Genomic DNA, 18,715 nt, shown 5'->3' with positions numbered 1-18,715 from the left:
CTGTGTCTCTCTCTCTCTCTGACCCTCCCCCATTCATGCTCTGTCTCTGTTTCAAAAATAAGTAAACGTTAAAAAAAAATTAAAAAAAAATATTTGAGTTTCCTTAGGATTCCTGCATTTCTGCTTTTCAATGAGTCCTTGCTGCATTTGAATATTTCAGGTGGACATCTCAATTAGGTACAGAGAATTCTTCAACTCTATACACCTACTATGATTTACTCAGAAGACATGCTAATAACTATCAATACCAGTAAGAACCAAGAGGAATTATAAATGGAGACTAACAGATTCCAGAAAAGTCAACCAAACTCACTTTTACCAGGGAATAGCATCTGAAATGATGAATCCTAAATTTGCATACATGGAGAAAGTTCTATAAAATCCCAGTACTCTATCACAAAATTTATGTGTTTCCTTCTTGGAAAAGTTCATTCCAGATAGGGAGATTTAATCCAGTGAAGATGTCAATTGGCTGCCAAAATTATTTAGCAGAATATTATTTTAATGAACTTTTAGCTTCTCCCCACTACACTAAGAGTCCCTAAGAAGTGCCTCCTGCAATAAGATTCCAAGAATATCTGGAATCCCTAGTCCCTTGAAAATGTAACTCCTGTAAACTAGTAAAAATTTTAAAGTCCAAAAAATACTTACACCAAAGTTGGTAGCAGCAAATCGATCTGAGGCAGAAACCTGTACATTTGTTGCAACTGTTGTGTGAGCATAGAAAGCATTTATATTCGCCAACAAGGTGCTCATGACAGCAGGGACACCAGGGCACATGTATTTAGAAGACAGACATGAAAAGTGCCTAGAAGACAAAAACATTAAGCACTTTTAAAACATAAAGCAATTAATTCACATAATGGCATACCCTCTAACATCAGCAATTAATTCCCCAACTATATCTATGAAAAAAAGAGAACACTCCCACGATCTCTACTAAATGAAAGAGAAAGCAATTTCGGCTTTTAAAAATTTCTCATTCACAAATGTGAAGTGGTTTAATTAGAATGTGATTTGCCACAGGGATGAGTGCATAATTCCTTTCAACTGTGGGAGTTTTGTGTGTACACACGCAAAGTGCACTTTCCAGGGGAATCCGGCACGGTGGGAAAGCCATTATACAGGATCCTCCCCTTCTTCAGCAACTATGCCATCATTTACTTCAGTTCCCGAAATGCTGCATTTTAACCTGAATGTCCTTTATACTTGTATTTCTATCATATTGAAGAAGCAAGGTCTCCCCTTTCACCGCCTATCTACTGAGTAAGTGAATTCAACATCTGACTTGAGTCCAGTTTCTGGGCTTTTGTCATAAAGGAATACCTTCCATAAGCATTTCTGTTTTCTTAGCATTTTGTTACAGCCAGGATCTAATAAAGCAAACAGAAGAATGGTGAGGGCAGATTGAATTATGCCAGCTTTAGGCTTAAAGACCATTCCTTTTAAACCCTGAATAATAGTATCATTCACCGACATCAGAAGCATCAAGTGTTCAATTCTGTTACTTCTCTCAAGAAAAACTGTTTCATTTGAACTATAACAAAAGACGTGAAAACTGAAAACACAGCTTAAGATAAAAATGCACAGATAAAATACTCATGGAAGGAAGAAATTTTCAGTTTGTTATCTGATCCTATTTTGTTCTCATGCCTCAGCAATTTATCCTCCACTTAAGCATCTCTGAGGTCTGTATTATTGAACACAAACACAGAGCGTACATGCATAAATGAAATGCCCTGAATGGCACCTCCAAACAAATGGATGGTCCTAGAAATGGTGGCTTCTCTTAAATTTCAGTCAGGCTACTCACTGAACTCCTCAGGATACTGGCTGATCAAAGTAGGTTAAAGTTTTAAACACGGATCTTTGAGGATTATGAAAAACAAAGTACGCCACAGTTGTTACATGAGGTTTTGCAATTTAACCCTAGAAAGATTAATACTGATTGCTTCTTTTAGGTAAATGATACATATTTTGACTGTATTATACACTAAGTTAATTATAATGCCTATCTATTAAGTATACCAGTGGTAAATATTAATAAAATTTAAAAATTCCTAACACTGTATGTTCTTTTGAGTGATTTACAAACAATTAAATTTGTTAGATCAAGTTAGAGGTCAAGAGTTGTGGAATATGCAATACGTAAATACAATGCTACATGGATGGCATGAGGTAAATATCCATACCTAAGGGAAACAGTAAGAAACTCAAAGACCAGAACTTCATTATCCTGAACATGCATTACTTATTTTTTTTAATGTCCATTATTCTTTAGGAGACAGAGAAAGAGGGAGACAGAGAGGGAGACAGAATCCCAAGCAAGGCTCCGCATGGTGAGCGCAGATCCCAAGGCAGGGCTTGAACTTGAGATTATGACATGAGCAGAAATCAAGAGTCAGATGCTTAATCAACTGAGCCAACCAGGCACCCCTAAACATGCATTATATATTTAAAAGGATACTGGAGGTCACCAGGATGAATAATCTTGTTCGTGGCTTTGAAAAATGGATCCATGCCTCCTAATCCAGCTGAGTTACTTAGTATTTATTTGTGGTAGCTGCTACCCTCTGATTTTTGGGGCTCAATTAGGGTGGCAGCAGTTTGGCAGAGACTTTGAGCAGAAATAAAGGAGAAACATAATAAATATCCTGCTGAAGGCATTCAGAGTGAGAATTTTGTAGGTGAAATTGAAAGTTTTATAATGAAGATGACACAATTATTGAACGTCGTTCACCGCTATAAGCTATCTGAGGGAAAAATGAGTGTAATATGGGAAGATGGGAGATACAAACAACCAAGTTTGCCTATTTTATACTTTGAGTTGGTAAGCCAATGTTTTAGTGATGAAGATTCTCATTGCTTTTGGGGCCCCAAAGCAGTTTTAACACCACAATGAGAGAGTGATTTTGAGTTATATAATTTAATACAATCCTTGCTATGTACCTATCATTGATGTTAATACATATTATTCATAAAATTATAAAAACAGTAAAAATAAATTTTTTTTTACACTTTAAAGTTTTCTTAGAAAACAACTTCAGTTTATAGTTAAAAGGTAGGGTTATAATACCTTCTCTTATTAGAAGTGATTAGAAAAAAAATGGATTCTAGTGTTTTTCCATCCTTTAATCTTTCCTCCATTTTTTATATTAAAGGCATCTGTCCATACTACTCTCCCTTCAATAACTACACACTTACTGTAGCTCTGGAATGATTCTTCATGACAGGAATCTAGAGGTGATTAAAACATGCTCCTGGTATAAAATATGCATACCCTAATTGAGAGGCACACACCTTAAACACTAATTTTCTCATCTAAGAGAAAGTGCTGTTCCAGAGTATCTAAAGTTTGGGTGCTATTACTGAGGTATCCACAGGCTACAGGAAGGTACAAAGCCTGATGGAGGACAAAGCTTCAAAGGCTGAGTTGAGCCCACTAGTGGTGAGCCCACAGAGGATAAGTGAGAGGGAAATGCCTGAGCCAAGGTCTAGGGGATTAGAGTTCATGTAATGGCCATGAAAGAGTGAAGAGTTTAGTGTCCCTACAATTTGGTTCAATAAATATTTATTCGACATATCTAAAGGTGAAGTACCATGTGAGGCACTGGATATATAGTAATGAATCCACTTGCAGACGAATGGGAGAATCAGTCCTATAAGAAATATAATACAACTATGTAAATGTTATGAGAAAGAAAAGCCTAACAGAGTGCTAAGGGACAGTATGTTAGAGTGTGCATATTGTGGTCTGGTGGGTCAGGGAAAGGTCAAGGAAGACTCTTTGAAATGAGACTGGGCAAAGAGTTAATGCATAACTAGGAGACAGCCAAATCAAGCATAGGGCTTGCTGTCACTGATAGGTAAAGGATGTATTCCAGGGGAATGGAATAGTATAAACTAAGGCATAATAGGGAAAAAAATACCATGTACAGTGAATCCTAGAAATTTTAGGTTGGTAGATCCCAAATTTCCAAGAGAATATTCTCTGCTAGGTTTGACCAAATCCAAAGTGAGGGTGTGTGTAGGACAGTCTCATGAAATATGTTAGGCAAGTTGGATCTAATTTATAGATCAAAGGACTTTTTCAAACTAAAATTCAAAATCTTAGAGTCAGTGTAAGTAAAAAATTTAAAAAAATTAAATCTCCACGGAACTCTAGCTGTTCACATGGATAGAAAGTGAATTTTTTTAGGTTATTTTCTATTTTGAGAGACAGAGAGCACAAGCAGGGGGAGGGGACAGAGAGAGAGAGGGAGAAAGAATCCCAAAGGCTCTGAGCTGTCAGCACAGACCCTGATGTGAGGTTCAAATTCACAAACCATGAGATCATGACCTAAGCCAAAATTGAGAGTCAGGTGCTTAACTGACTCACCCACCCAGCTGCCCCATGATTGTTGAATTTTAAATAGATGATCTTGGCTTTGGTGAAACTTTAGTAGGATGGATTTAAAGAAGGTGAGACTAGAGAAGAGAGCTCAATTAGGAGGCTGTACAGGGAAGGGAGGGTGGGTGTCTGAGCTAGGGTAGTAGCTATAGAAATATGGAGCAGAGAATGAATTTGAAAAACACTGAAAGAAGAAAAATGGTCAGGGCATGGTGATTGAGGAGGGCTGAGAGGTAAGGGAAGAGAAATGGTTACGCTCCAAGGTTTCAGTGCGGGTAACGGGTACTTTTGCTAAGTGGGCTGAGAACAAAACAGGACAAAGGAATTGTAAGGTGGGAATTATGTGTTGAGTTTGACCTTAAGGTACTTGTAGAGGTTTCACATAGGAATGCCCACCAGCTTATTGGATACTTGAACTGGACAGTTAGATTTAAGGGTCACTAAGTATATTGGAACCAGTCAAAACCATGAGAAAGGATAAGGTCATCCAGGAGGATTATGCAACATAAAAAGAGAAATGTCAAAGTGTGGAACTTGAGAAACACCAACATGTAAGGAACTTGTGAAAGGAAAAAAAAAATAAGTGAATTCTATGACAGGCCAAAGGAAAAAAACAGATGGATTTAAGGAAAGTCAGGACACTGGAATCAGGGAAACCATGGGAATGGTTTCTTTGCGGGTGAAGGACGATTGATGCTGTTAGGTTCAGTGAGGAAGTCTTACAAGGACGGAAAATAGACTATTGGACTTGACAAACACACTTAATTGTGACCTTAACAAGATCAACGTTAGTGGAGAGACAGGATGCACCAAGAGGAAACAGGATGAAAAGTGGGGAGGTGCCAGCGGTGACCAAGGTAAAGTGGGTCAAGGACAGATTCTGTTGGTCTCAAGCTAAGGAATTTTCACATTCTCATGTGGACTATATGAAGTTGGCAGAGATTTTTGCCAAGGGAACTGACATTATCAGACAAATTTGGAAAGGTGACTCTGAAGTGGTGTAAAGATAAATTCAAACGAGTAGGTATTAGATGCAGAAAAAACAATTTAGGAAGACATAGAAGCAAAAAAATGACATTTTCACCCTGCTTGCAATATGACGAAGCCATTCACATACCACACTAAGAAGTAACAAAATATTTTGTACCTTGAGATAATCTAAAACTCACAAAATCACATTTTTGAATCTCCAAGATATAAAACTTGAATAATTCTTCTATGAAACCTAAACTTTCTAACAAAACAGCTTTGAACCTGATTTTACCCATGTTATATCTGAAAGCTTATTATGACTTCTGAAAATATGAAAGCCAGGTTTGTGTCCCGCCAAGAACAGCACAAGAATACCATTTAAACTAGAGAACCTTAGAAATGTTGTGTTACTTTTTGTTTCGTTTTGCCAGTGCTTTTGAAGCTTGACTCCCTCTGTGCGTTTGCTGTAATTAAACATTTCTTTCCTTTTCTAATTTTTTTTTTCCTTCTTAAGGTCATAGAGAAAGTAAGGTGATTCAGGATTGGAATTCAGGCAATTTAAGTTCAAATCCATATCTCTTAACTGCTAGAGTGTAGTTTTCTCATAATTTATCCTCTTCCTTCTCTCTTCAATGTTGTGTATTACTTGTACATGCATCTGTTTCTTTCAGAATATGTTTAGTTCATGCTTGGTTATCATCTTATTCACCCCTCCTCTAGCCTTCTGTTTTTCTTGTACAGAGGAGATGACCAATGTTTATTAATGAAAACAAAAGCAAAGTGAGCCAAAGGTATTGGCTATGTAGAGTTAGAGTGTACATTGTATGTGGTTGATTACCTTGAGTATGACAGTTTACCAAAACATCTAACTGCTTTGTAAACATTTGTTGAAGTGCCTGGCAGTTAGTGCCATGATGATGACAATAACTACGAAGGTTAATAGCATTCTGCTTATAACTGCTATATATTTTAAACTTTCCAGAGCATTAGGCATGTATTCATCTTTGGCAACAGAAATATTTTGCTTTCTGATTTAAATTTAATTGAGATAATTTCTGGGGAACAACTGGAAGTAGCTAGCTGCATATGATTCATCCCTTGAAACTTCCCATGGAAATATCCAAGAAACCCAAAAAAGAATGTGAAGTCATAAAAGCACTAGAAATTAGGGTACCCATCTAAGATTTCCCAGTACCTGGGAGGACTCTGCCTAACATTAGGGCAGCTGGTTAGATTGAGAGATATTCAGCAGATGACTAAAGTCTAAACTCCTGAAGCGTTAACCTGACAAGACAGATAACAGGAGGATGTTTCTAACAACCATACAGCGTATACCCTGTAAAAGATTGGGGCCTCGGCTGCTGGCCAGCAAGGCTATCAATCACTTCACTATTCCAAGGTGATGGCTTCCCCAGGCAGGAAAGAGCTGTCTCTGTTTCCCACACCTACTCCCTCTACATCCATTAAAGGGTACACAACTCCCAAGATTGTAATACAGCTTGTGCAATAGGAAATAGGTAATGGGATTTGAAGCTAGTTAGAAAAACAGGGCTGGAAGAACACTGGGAACAGTATATCCTGGGAATTATATAAAATCTTTTACATTTTGCTTCCAGCAAGACAAGAATTCACAGGTTGTTTAGATCATCCGGGGGGGGGGGGGAATCCAACTCTACTAGTTGGAGAGTCCACCAAGAGGAGCAGGTAAGTATCTTTCACCAATCTAAAGGAGAGCTGCATTTAAAGAAAGTTATGGGAAAGAGTACAACATTTTTAGAGGCTTGACTTCCAGTTCAAGGTCTGCAGATGAATGCTGACAATACCCAGGTGGTTAACAAATACTGATTCCAAAGGAACCTTGTAAGTTGCCAAATGGGCAAGAGGCAAACACCTTTGTACATTATTTTCACATTCACACATGCATGTACACACATGCACACATACGTATAGGCAAAAAACAACCAAAATCCTGGCAGGAAACAGTGTTAATCAAAATGGTACAATGTTATGTCCAGATAGAGCTATAAAATTTTGTCTTTTTAAAAAATACATTTTGTGGGGCGCCTGGGTGGTGCAGTCGGTTAAGCGTCTGACTTCAGCCAGGTCACGATCTCGCGGTCCGGGAGTTCGAGCCCCGCATTGGGCTCTGTGCTGACAGCTCAGAGCCTGGAGCCTGTTTCAGATTCTGTGTCTCCCTCTCTCTCTGCCCCTCCCCCGTTCATGCTCTGTCTCTCTCTGTCCCAAAAATAAATAAACGTTGAAAAAAAAATACATTTTGTATTTTAAAAATAATTTACCATTAACATGTTTTATTACCCTTATCAGAAAAGCAGATATATAAAACATATATTTTAAATGTTAATTCAACTTTTACCCTATTTTTTTTTAATTTTTTTTTTTAACGTTTATTATTTTTGGGACAGAGAGAGACAGAGCATGAACGGGGGAGGGGCAGAGAGAGAGGGAGACACAGAATCGGAAACAGGCTCCAGGCTCTGAGCCATCAGCCCAGAGCCCGACGCGGGGCTCGAACTCCCAGACCGCGAGATCGTGACCTGGCTGAAGTCGGACGCTTAACCGACTGCGCCACCCAGGCGCCCCTTAATTTTTTTTTTTTTTAACGTTTATTTATTTTTGAGACAGAAAGAGACAGAGCATGAACAGGGAGGGGCAGAGAGAGAGGGAGACACAGAATCTGAAACAGGCTCCAGGCTTTGAGTGGTCAGCACAGAGCCCGATTTTTACCCTATTATTGATTTCACAAGTCTTTTTGTAACTTAGCATGAAACAAAGCAACCCAATACTTCTTAAAATTTTTATTTGATTGACTTAAGTAAAAATTCTTTATATTTTTCTTTTCTAAAAATACATAAAATTTAAAGTACTATATATAATGTAAAAGTGTATAATCTGTATCACTCTTTAAAGTACTATTGAATAAGATTTTTACAAAAGAAGTCAGCAACAAATCACCAGTAAAATGTTTTTTCTTTCAAAGTTTATCATAGACCTTACTGGTTTCTGGTGAATGAATAGATGCAAAAGAATTACTACAAAATTACTGTAAAATAGATACTACTTTGATTTCACTAAATAAAATATATCAAGACTTACTTTTGAAGGTATTAATGGAATGATAGTTGCTCATAACTTCCTAAGGCAAAATACAAAGATGAGAATGGTGAAGACTGGACATCAAAGCAGGACAATGAGAAAAACCTAGTATTTCACTTAATGCTACTTTTCCTCCCATTAGTCCTTTACATCAGTTTTAATATCAAATTGTAATAGTTTTTCTTAACTAAAATTGTAAGCAACGAAATTTTCATTGTTTGGTAAAAGGAAAAAGGTAAATAGATTAAGGTCATGAATATGATCCTTTTTAATTTGATCAGAATTACATTGAACAAGTCTCACTATTTCTAAAAATTAAAGATACAGTAATTGCCATCTCTTAGAACTTACATGAAAATGTTCTTCTTAAAACCGGTGACTCAAGAGTTCATCAGTCAGAATACTAAGATTAAAAGTTTAAGCATTTGATCTACCCTATGACCCAGCAATAGCACTGCTAGGAATTTACCCAAGGGATACAGGAGTGCTGATGCATAGGGGCACTTGTACCCCAGTGTTTATAACAACACTTTCAACAATAGCCAAATTATGGAAAGAGCCTAAATGTCCATCAACTGACAAATGGATAAAGAAGATGTGGTTTATATATACAATGGAATACTACTTAGCAACAAGAAAGAATGAAATCTGGCTATTTGTAGCAACGTGGATGGAACTGGAGAATGATATGTTAAGTGAAGTAAGTCAGCCTGAGAAAGACGGATACGGTATGTTTTCACTCATATGCGAATCCTGAGAAACTCAACAGAAGACCAGGGGGAGGGGAAGGGGGAAAAAAAAGTTACAGAGAGGGAAGCAGGCAAACCATAAGAGACTCTTAAATACTGAGCACAAGCTGAGGGTTGATGGGGGGGTTGGTGAGAGGGAAGGTGGGTGATGGGCATTGAGGAGGGCACCTGTTGGGATGAGCACTGGGTGTTGTATGGAAACAAATTTTATAATAAACTACATATAAAAAATCACTTCCACAAAAAAAAAGTTTAAGCATTTGAAAAAAATGTTTAAGAATTTATATTAATTTTAAAAAATTTAAAACACTAAAACTCAGAATTTCCAGGTCACTCTTAGGAGTAAATTTTTTCCCTGGTTGGTAAAAATACCTGTCTTTTTCTAGAAACTGTAACTAGGATTATGGTAAATTACAGATGGTACATTTTGGTACCAAAACAATAGCCTACACTGAACTTGCCTCTTCACATTCACTTTTAACCTAACTGGTAAATGATTAGACAGTTTAACCAAGAAAATCATATGCATCAAGGTACATATTTCTTAGATGGTTGAAGGAAAAAAAGAAAAAGAGACTTAAATTTCAAAGAAGGAAAAGTGTTAATCAGGGTTAATGGCTATACTTCTTGGAAACCTTAAAGAAATGGTCAGCATATTGCTTTTTAGTATGTGGGGAAGATAGAGGGATTATGGCTGGCCAGTTTAGAGATACCATGGCATAGGCATGATTCATTCTAATACTAGCTCTGATCTGTGACCTCAGAAAAGTAACTTTATCACCCCTAGATTCAGTTTTTCCATCTTTATAATGAAAGAGCAGTTAAAAGATCTGATCTTTCTAAGCTTTACCATGTTTTGGATTTCTGAATACAAATAATAGGTTATGTCCAGTCATATATTACTTCTTCCTACTATCAACATTTGATTCTATTGGAACCCATGGTTAATAGGGATGGCCAGAAAGAAAGGGACAAGGAAGTCGTTTTGAAGCATCCTTTGCTCTTTGGGAATTTTCAGCTAAAAGGCTTCTAGGCAACCTTCAACTTGCCAGGAGTCTGACTCTGACTTTCTGTATGCCCCTTCTTTATGTGTGGTTACTGCCAAGGTGAAGCTTCTTGCTTCTAACCATCTCCTTAAAAATCAACTCCTTTTAAAGGCTGTAGTTTCAATGCTACTTACATTATTCTAGGAGGGAGAGGGAAAACAGAATTAAAAGGACAATTGGCCACTTAAAATGACTGAATATATCCTTGCAGCAAACCACACCTTCAAAAAGCACACCGTCAAATAAAATAGGTCAAAAAGTACTACTGTATTGTCTGAAAATGCTAATATTTCCCCACACAGACATGATTGAAAACAATGGATTAACAATGTTTAAATCACCTGACTTTGCTTTTCTAAGAAAACAGGGTTAGTGTCAAACCAATTAAACAAATGAAATTTCAGTTTCATGGGAAGGGTTAGATAGACAAACTCAAAAAGTGATGCTTAAATTGCCAATAATGAGATAGTTTATGGAACGTTTTCAGTTAAAGTGATTGCTACAACATTATGATCCATTAATTCTCAAACATTACTGGCAAAATGTTGGGAAGTTATGTGTATTTCAAATAGCACATCTGTATTCAATTCACTTGCTATTGTTTTGTAGCTATCACGATAGAAAAAGTAAAAAAAAAAGGACAATCATCTAACTTACCTGCCTTTTCATGGGTAATTGTCCCTAATCACATCATCTTGTGGTTTTCAAGGGATCGAAATGCCTTTGATTCAAAAGATCTAAAGATCAATTATTTTTTAATAAGAATAAGAGCAGGGTGATTAGAAAAAAGCACCATAAAGATGACAATGAGTTTTAGACCCTTAGAAGATTTCAGAGAAACAATACAAGATGAAAGAAAAGACTACCTGTATTTCTAATGCTAGAAATACACTAAAATAGTATTTATCACCTTTGCTCCCTAACATTCAAATTAGTATGCATGTCAGTGATTGTATGCATCCTTGTCACTAAAGAGGGGGTCAAACATTTAAGGATCGCTTCTCCTTTGGCGAAATGCATCACAACTTTTCATAGATGCTAGGTATTGCTCCAACTCCATTACGGAGGTTTTGAGTAAGTATGAGGGCAGTGGTGGGAGACAGGAAAGTAATGAAATGTGTAGGGTTTAGAGGAACCACAGAAGTTGAAGAGCAAGTCAGGCTGGGACCCTCAGGCTGACCATCAGCTTTCTCTGACATCTCTTTTCATCTGCACCTGGATTTAGTCCCTTCATGTCTATGCTGTTTTAGTACTCACATATACTTCAATTATACTGTCTTGTTGTTATTTAATTTCTTCCCCTTTGCTCTAGAGTAGGAGCTCACTGAAGCAAGAGATATCTTTTATCGCTGTATCCCACTGCCCTGTATAACTAAGTCCTCATACTTAAATCCTGAGAATGTGTCTATCAAATAAATGAATTTTATCTTCTGGAATGTGGACTCCATTGAAGACTGGATCTTGACTTCTTGTTTGCTAATATATTCTTAGTGCCTAGAAAACTTCCATGGTAGGCTCTCAATAAATACATCTTACAGGAATGAATGATTCAATTAAGCAGCACTCTATTTAGAAACGAGGCTTATGCCTCAAACAGCTAAAATAGACTAGTGCCTTTAAAAAAAATGGTATCCCAAGAGTTCTGGTTCAAATATCAATTAGATTAATATGGCTAGTGCCAAAGTCAAGGTTGTTAAGGATACCAAGGTAAAAAACACTGACTTAATGCTTTTCTCATTTGGTGTTACAGAAGCATGACCAGGGTTGAACAAAAGCTCAGATTTTGTGACACACCCTGGGCTTCGTTTTATAATAAATGAGACTCCTTAAACACTCAGTTAAAATATGTTTGACAGAAATCACCTCCAGAGGGCAATTTAATCCCTGATGCTGACATGCAATTCCCTGAGTGTGTTTATGGGTGAACAGCAAGTCTGTCAGAACATTTTTAGGAGCATGTACGTTTGCATAGATTGATGTAAGGCATCAAGAACTCCCAAAATTCTCATCATGAAAACAGGCTCTATGCCCAACATCATGATGCAGAATATGTAAAATAGTGTGCTTCTTGGGAAGGAAAGGTACTCTAATTCTTACTGTCATATGTTGGAAAATTTCCTTTTTCTTTTTAGATGCATTTACCATGTGGGAATATATCCTCTGGGTACTTGACCAACTGCTTGTCCAAACAGGAAAATTGTAATCCCTTACTTCTTCCCTCATGAATGCTCCAAAACAAAGGGTCTATTTTTATGACACACATAGGGCTAATAAATTGTGCCCTCATAGAATGTTTTGTGCTATTAGGAGAGAGCATTTACAATAAGCAGGAGGTACCCTTAGAGGAACGGGAAATTCAGTATTAATGTTCAGATTATTTACCAGCAAAATAGATCCAGCCTCCTTCTTATGAAGGGAAATACACAAGAGGAAAATTTAATAATGTACAACCAGACTCTCTGACTTAATACACACTTCTCCTGTATTTCTGCTTCAAATCCATCTTCAAAGAAATGGGAGTATGCTTAAAAGAAACCAGACAATGTTACTTAAAAGAGAAGGATTATGAGGTTACCTGGGGATTTGGATCAGCATAAGGAGATTTTAAATATCAAAAGAAGCTAAAATTTGATTTTTATTTCTTATCAAATGGTGTCTAGGAAAGCCCAGAATAATTAAACAGTTTTGTCCTTTCCCAAACTTGTACATGTCCTTACTAAACAGACAGGACATCTGTTTCTTCCTTGAAGCTGAGTTCCCCAACTTTGTGTTTTAAAAATTAAGGGAAGGGGTGGGGTGCCTGGGTAGCTCGGCTGGTTAAGTGTTCAATTCTTGATTTCAGTCCAGGTCATGATCTCACGGTTTGTGAGTTCGACCCTCCCCCCCCCCGCCACATCCCACTTCAAGCTAACAGCACAGAGCCTGCTTGGGATTCTCTCTCTCCCTCTCTCTTTGCCCCTCCCCTGCTCGCTCTCTGTCTCTCTCTCAAAATAAACTTTTTTTTTTTTTGTAATTAAGAGAAACACTACTGAGTTAAATTTAACACGGGTAGTTATTTCTAGGTTTTGCTACTGTTGGTTGGTTGGTTTTCTGGGTCCCCTGAAGCACTGTTTCAAGACAACAGAAAAATACGACTGAATCAATGGGCAACCAATTCAAATATGAACATATAGTTGGTTATTCATAAACTCTTTCTTTTTAAAGTTGTTTTATTCATTGCCTAATAATTTGTTAGGACTCAAGTTACAATTCAACTGCAGAACTATCATTTGGAAAATACAGTAAAAATATCTCTGAAATATCAATATTTCGGAAGATGGCGGCGTAGGAGGACGCTGGGCTCACCGCGCGTCCTGCTGATCACTTAGATTCCACCTACACCTGCCTAAATAACCCAGAAAACCGCCAGAGGATTAGCAGAACGGAGTCGCCGGAGCCAAGCGCAGACGAGAGGCCCACGGAAGAGGGTAGGAAGGGCGGCGAGGCGGTGCGCACTCCACGGACTGGCGCGAGGGAGCCGGGGAGGAGGGGCGGCTCCCCGGCCAAGCAGAGCCCCCGAGTCTGGCTTGCAAAAAGCGGAGGGGCCTGACGGACTGTGTTCCCACAGCAAGCGCGACTTAGAGGCTGGGAGGTCATAAGTTAACAGCTCTGCTCAGAAAGCGGGAAGGCTGGAGGACAAAGGGAAGGAGAGCTGCTGAGCCCCCGGAGGACAGAGCTCAGTTTGGTGGGGAACAAAGGCGCTCACCAGCGCCATCTCCCCCGCCCATCCCCCAGCCAAAATCCCAAAGAGAACCAGTTCCTGCCAGGGAACTTGCTGGCTCCGCGCAAACACCCAACTCTGCGCTTCTGCGGAGCCAAACCTCCGGCAGCGGATCTGACTCCCTCCTGCTGCCACAGGGCCCCTCCTGAAGTGGATCACCTAAGGAGAAGCAAGCTAAGCCTGCCCCTCCTGCCCCCGTGCACCTTGCCTACCCACCCCAGCTAAGACGCCAGATCCCCAGCACCACAAGCTTGGCAGTGTGTAAGTAGCCCAGACAGGCCACCCCACCCCACAGTGAATCCCGCCCCTAGGAGAGGGGAAGAGAAGGCACACACCAGTCTGACTGTGGACACAGCGGTGGGCTGGGGGCAGACATCAGGTCTGACTGCGGCTCCTCCCACCAACTCCAGTTATACACCACAGCACAGGGGAAGTGCCCTGCAGGTCCTCACCACGCCAGGGACTATCCAAAATGACCAAGCGGAAGAATTCCCCTCAGAAGAATCTCCAGGAAATAACAACAGCTAATGAGCTGATCAAAAAGGATTTAAATAATATAACAGAAAGTGAATTTAGAATAATAGTCATAAAATTAATCGCTGGACTTGAAAACAGTATAGCTGACAGCAGAGAATCTCTTGCTACAGAGATCAAGGGACTAAGGAACAGTCACGAGGAGCTGAAAAATGCTTTAAACGAAATGCATAACAAAATGGAAACCACCACGGCTCGGATTGAAGAGGCAGAGGAGAGAATAGGTGAACTAGAAGATAAAGTTATGGAAAAAGAGGAAGCTGAGAAAAAGAGAGATAAAAAAATCCAGGAGTATGAGGGAAAAATTAGAGAACTAAGTGATACACTAAAAAGAAATAATATACGCATAATTGGTATCCCAGAGGAGGAAGAGAGAGGGAAAGGTGCTGAAGGGGCACTTGAAGAAATAATAGCTGAGAACTTCCCTGAACTGGGGAAGGAAAAAGGCATTGAAATCCAAGAGGCACAGAGAACTCCCTTCAGACGTAACTTGAATCGATCTTCTGCACGACATATCATAGTGAAACTGGCAAAATACAAGGATAAAGAGAAAATTCTGAAAGCAGCAAGGGGTAAACGTGCCCTCACATATAAAGGGAGACCTATAAGACTCGTGACTGATCTCTCTTTTGAAACTTGGCAGGCCAGAAAGAATTGGCACGAGATTTTCAGTGTGCTAGACAGAAAAAATATGCAGCCGAGAATCCTTTATCCAGCAAGTCTGTCATTTAGAATAGAAGGTGAGATAAAGGTCTTCCCAAACAAACAAAAACTGAAGGAATTTGTCACCACTAAACCAGCCCTACAAGAGATCCTAAGGGGGACCCTGTGAGACAAAGTACCAGAGACATCACTACAAGCATAAAACATACAGACATCACAATGACTCTAAACCCACATCTTTCTATAATAACACTGAATGTAAATGGATTAAGTGCGCCAACCAAAAGACATAGGGTATCAGAATGGATAAAAAAACAAGACCCATCTATTTGCTGTCTACAAGAGACTCATTTTAGACCTGAGGACACCTTTAGATTGAGAGTGAGGGGATGGAGAACTATTTATCATGCTACTGGAAGCCAAAAGAAAGCTGGAGTAGCCATACTTATATCAGACAAACTAGACTTTAAATTAAAGGCTGTAACAAGAGATGAAGAAGGACATTATATAATAGTGACAGGGTCTATCCATCAGGAAGAGCTAACAATTATAAATGTCTATGCGCCGAATACCGGAGCGCCCAAATATATAAAACAATTACTCATAAACATAAGCAACCTTATTGATAAGAATGTGGTAATTGCAGGGGACTTTAACACCCCACTTACAGAAATGGATAGATCATCTAGACACACGGTCAATAAAGAAACAAGGGCCCTGAATGAGACATTGGATCAGATGGACGTGACAGATATATTTAGAACTCTGCATCCCAAAGCAACAGAATATACTTTCTTCTCAAGTGCACATGGAACATTCTCCAAGATAGATCATATACTGGGTCACAAAACAGCCCTTCATAAGTTTACAAGAATTGAAATCATACCATGCATACTTGCAGACCACAATGCTATGAAGCTTGAAATCAACCACAGAAAAAAGTCTGGAAAACCTCCAAAAGCATGGAGGTTAAAGAACACCCTGCTAACGAAGGAGTGGGTCAACCAGGCAATTAGAGAAGAAATTAAAAAATATATGGAAACAAACGAAGATGAAAATACAACAATCCAAACGCTTTGGGACACAGCGAAGGCAGTCCTGAGAGGAAAATACATTGCAATCCAGGCCTATCTCAAGAAACAAGAAAAATCCCAAATACAAAATCTAACAGCAGACCTAAAGGAAATAGAAGCAGAACAGCAAAGGCAGCCTAAACCCAGCAGAAGAAGAGAAATCATAAAGATCAGAGCAGAAATAAACAATATAGAATCTAAAAAAACTGTAGAGCAGATCAACGAAACCAAGAGTTGGTTTTTTGAAAAAATAAACAAAATTGACAAACCTCTAGCCAGGCTTCTCAAAAAGAAAAGGGAGATGACCCAAATAGATAAAATCATGAATGAAAATGGAATTATTACAACCAATCCCTCAGAGATACAAGCAATTATCAGGGAATACTATGAAAAATTATATGCCAACAAATTGGACAACCTGGAAGAAATGGACAAATTCCTAAACACCCACACTCTTCCAAAACTCAATCAGGAGGAAATAGAAAGCTTGAACAGACCCATCACCAGCGAAGAAATTGAATCGGTTATCAAAAATCTCCCAACAAATAAGAGTCCAGGACCAGATGGCTTCCCAGGGGAGTTCTACCAGACGTTTAAAGCAGAGATAATACCTATCCTTCTCAAGCTATTCCAAGAAATAGAAAGGGAAGGAAAACTTCCAGACTCATTCTATGAAGCCAGTATTACTTTGATTCCTAAACCAGACAGAGACCCAGTAAAAAAAGAGAACTACAGGCCAATATCCCTGATGAATATGGATGCAAAAATTCTCAATAAGATACTAGCAAATCGAATTCAACGGCATATAAAAAGAATTATTCACCATGATCAAGTGGGATTCATTCCTGGGATGCAGGGCTGGTTCAACATTCGCAAATCAATCAACGTGATACATCACATTAACAAAAAAAAAAGAGAAAAACCATATGATCCTGTCAATCGATGCAGAAAAGGCCTTTGACAAAATCCAGCACCCTTTCTTAATAAAAACCCTTGAGAAAGTCGGGATAGAAGGAACATACTTAAAGATCATCAAAGCCATTTATGAAAAGCCCACAGCTAACATCATCCTCAACGGGGAAAAACTGAGAGCTTTTTCCCTGAGATCAGGAACACAACAGGGATGCCCACTCTCACCGCTGTTGTTTAACATAGTGCTGGAAGTTCTAGCATCAGCAATCAGACAACAACAGGAAATCAAAGGCATCAAAATTGGCAAAGATGAAGTCAAGCTTTCGCTTTTGGCAGATGACATGATATTATACATGGAAAATCCGATAGACTCCACCAAAAGTCTGCTGGAACTGATACATGAATTCAGCAAAGTTGCAGGATACAAAATCAATGTACAGAAATCAGTTGCATTCTTATACACTAACAATGAAGCAACAGAAAGACAAATAAAGAAACTGATCCCATTCACAATTGCACCAAGAAGCATAAAATACCTAGGAATAAATCTAACCAAAGATGTAAAGGATCTGTATGCTGAAAACTATAGAAAGCTTATGAAGGTAATTGAAGAAGATTTAAAGAAATGGAAAGACATTCCCTGCTCATGGATTGGAAGAATAAATATTGTCAAAATGTCAATACTACCCAAAGCTATCTACACATTCAATGCAATCCCAATCAAAATTGAACCAGCATTCTTCTCGAAACTAGAACAAGCAATCCTAAAATTCATATGGAACCACAAAAGGCCCCGAATAGCCAAAGGAATTTTGAAGAAAAAGACCAAAGCAGGAGGCATCACAATCCCAGACTTTAGCCTCTACTACAAAGCTGTCATCATCAAGACAGCATGCTATTGGCACAAAAACAGACACATAGACCAATGGAATAGAATAGAAACCCCAGAACTAGACCCACAAACGTATGGCCAACTCATCTTTGACAAAGCAGGAAAGAACATCCAATGGAAAAAAGACAGTCTCTTTAACAAATGGTGCTGGGAGAACTGGACAGCAACATGCAGAAGGTTGAAACTAGACCACTTTCTCACACCATTCACAAAAATAAACTCAAAATGGATAAAGGACCTGAATGTGAGACAGGAAACCATCAAAACCTTAGAGGAGAAAGCAGGAAAAGACCTCTCTGACCTCAGCCGTAGCAATCTCTTACTCGACACATCCCCAAAGGCAAGGGAATTAAAAGCAAAAGTGAATTACTGGGACCTTATGAAGATAAAAAGCTTCTGCACAGCAAAGGAAACAACCAACAAAACTAAAAGGCAACCAACGGAATGGGAAAAGATATTTGCAAATGACATATCGGACAAAGGGCTAGTATCCAAAATCTATAAAGAGCTCACCAAACTCCACACCTGAAAAGCAAATAACCCAGTGAAGAAATGGGCAGAAAACATGAATAGACACTTCTCTAAAGAAGACAACCGGATGGCCAACAGG

General features: G+C 38.7%; 1 protein-coding gene across 5 annotated transcripts in view; it reads right to left on the bottom strand.

Moving 5' to 3' along the window:
* Positions 1–18,715, bottom strand: part of UNC13C (unc-13 homolog C) — a 627,591-nt gene that overhangs the window by 285,041 nt on the left and 323,835 nt on the right. For all 5 annotated transcript variants that reach the window (XM_086710729.1, XM_086710726.1, XM_086710727.1 and 2 more), the window contains exon 17: positions 652–808. In XM_086710729.1, coding sequence (XP_086566855.1) covers positions 652–808 — 157 coding nt within the window. The remainder of the gene's footprint in view (positions 1–651; positions 809–18,715) is intronic.

The sequence above is a fragment of the Puma concolor genome, chromosome B3, assembly GCF_028749965.1.
Source record: "Puma concolor isolate L17-30 chromosome B3, mPumCon1.1.hap2, whole genome shotgun sequence".
Lineage (NCBI taxonomy): Eukaryota > Metazoa > Chordata > Mammalia > Carnivora > Felidae > Puma > Puma concolor.
This window is presented reverse-complemented; position numbering and strand designations above follow the sequence as displayed.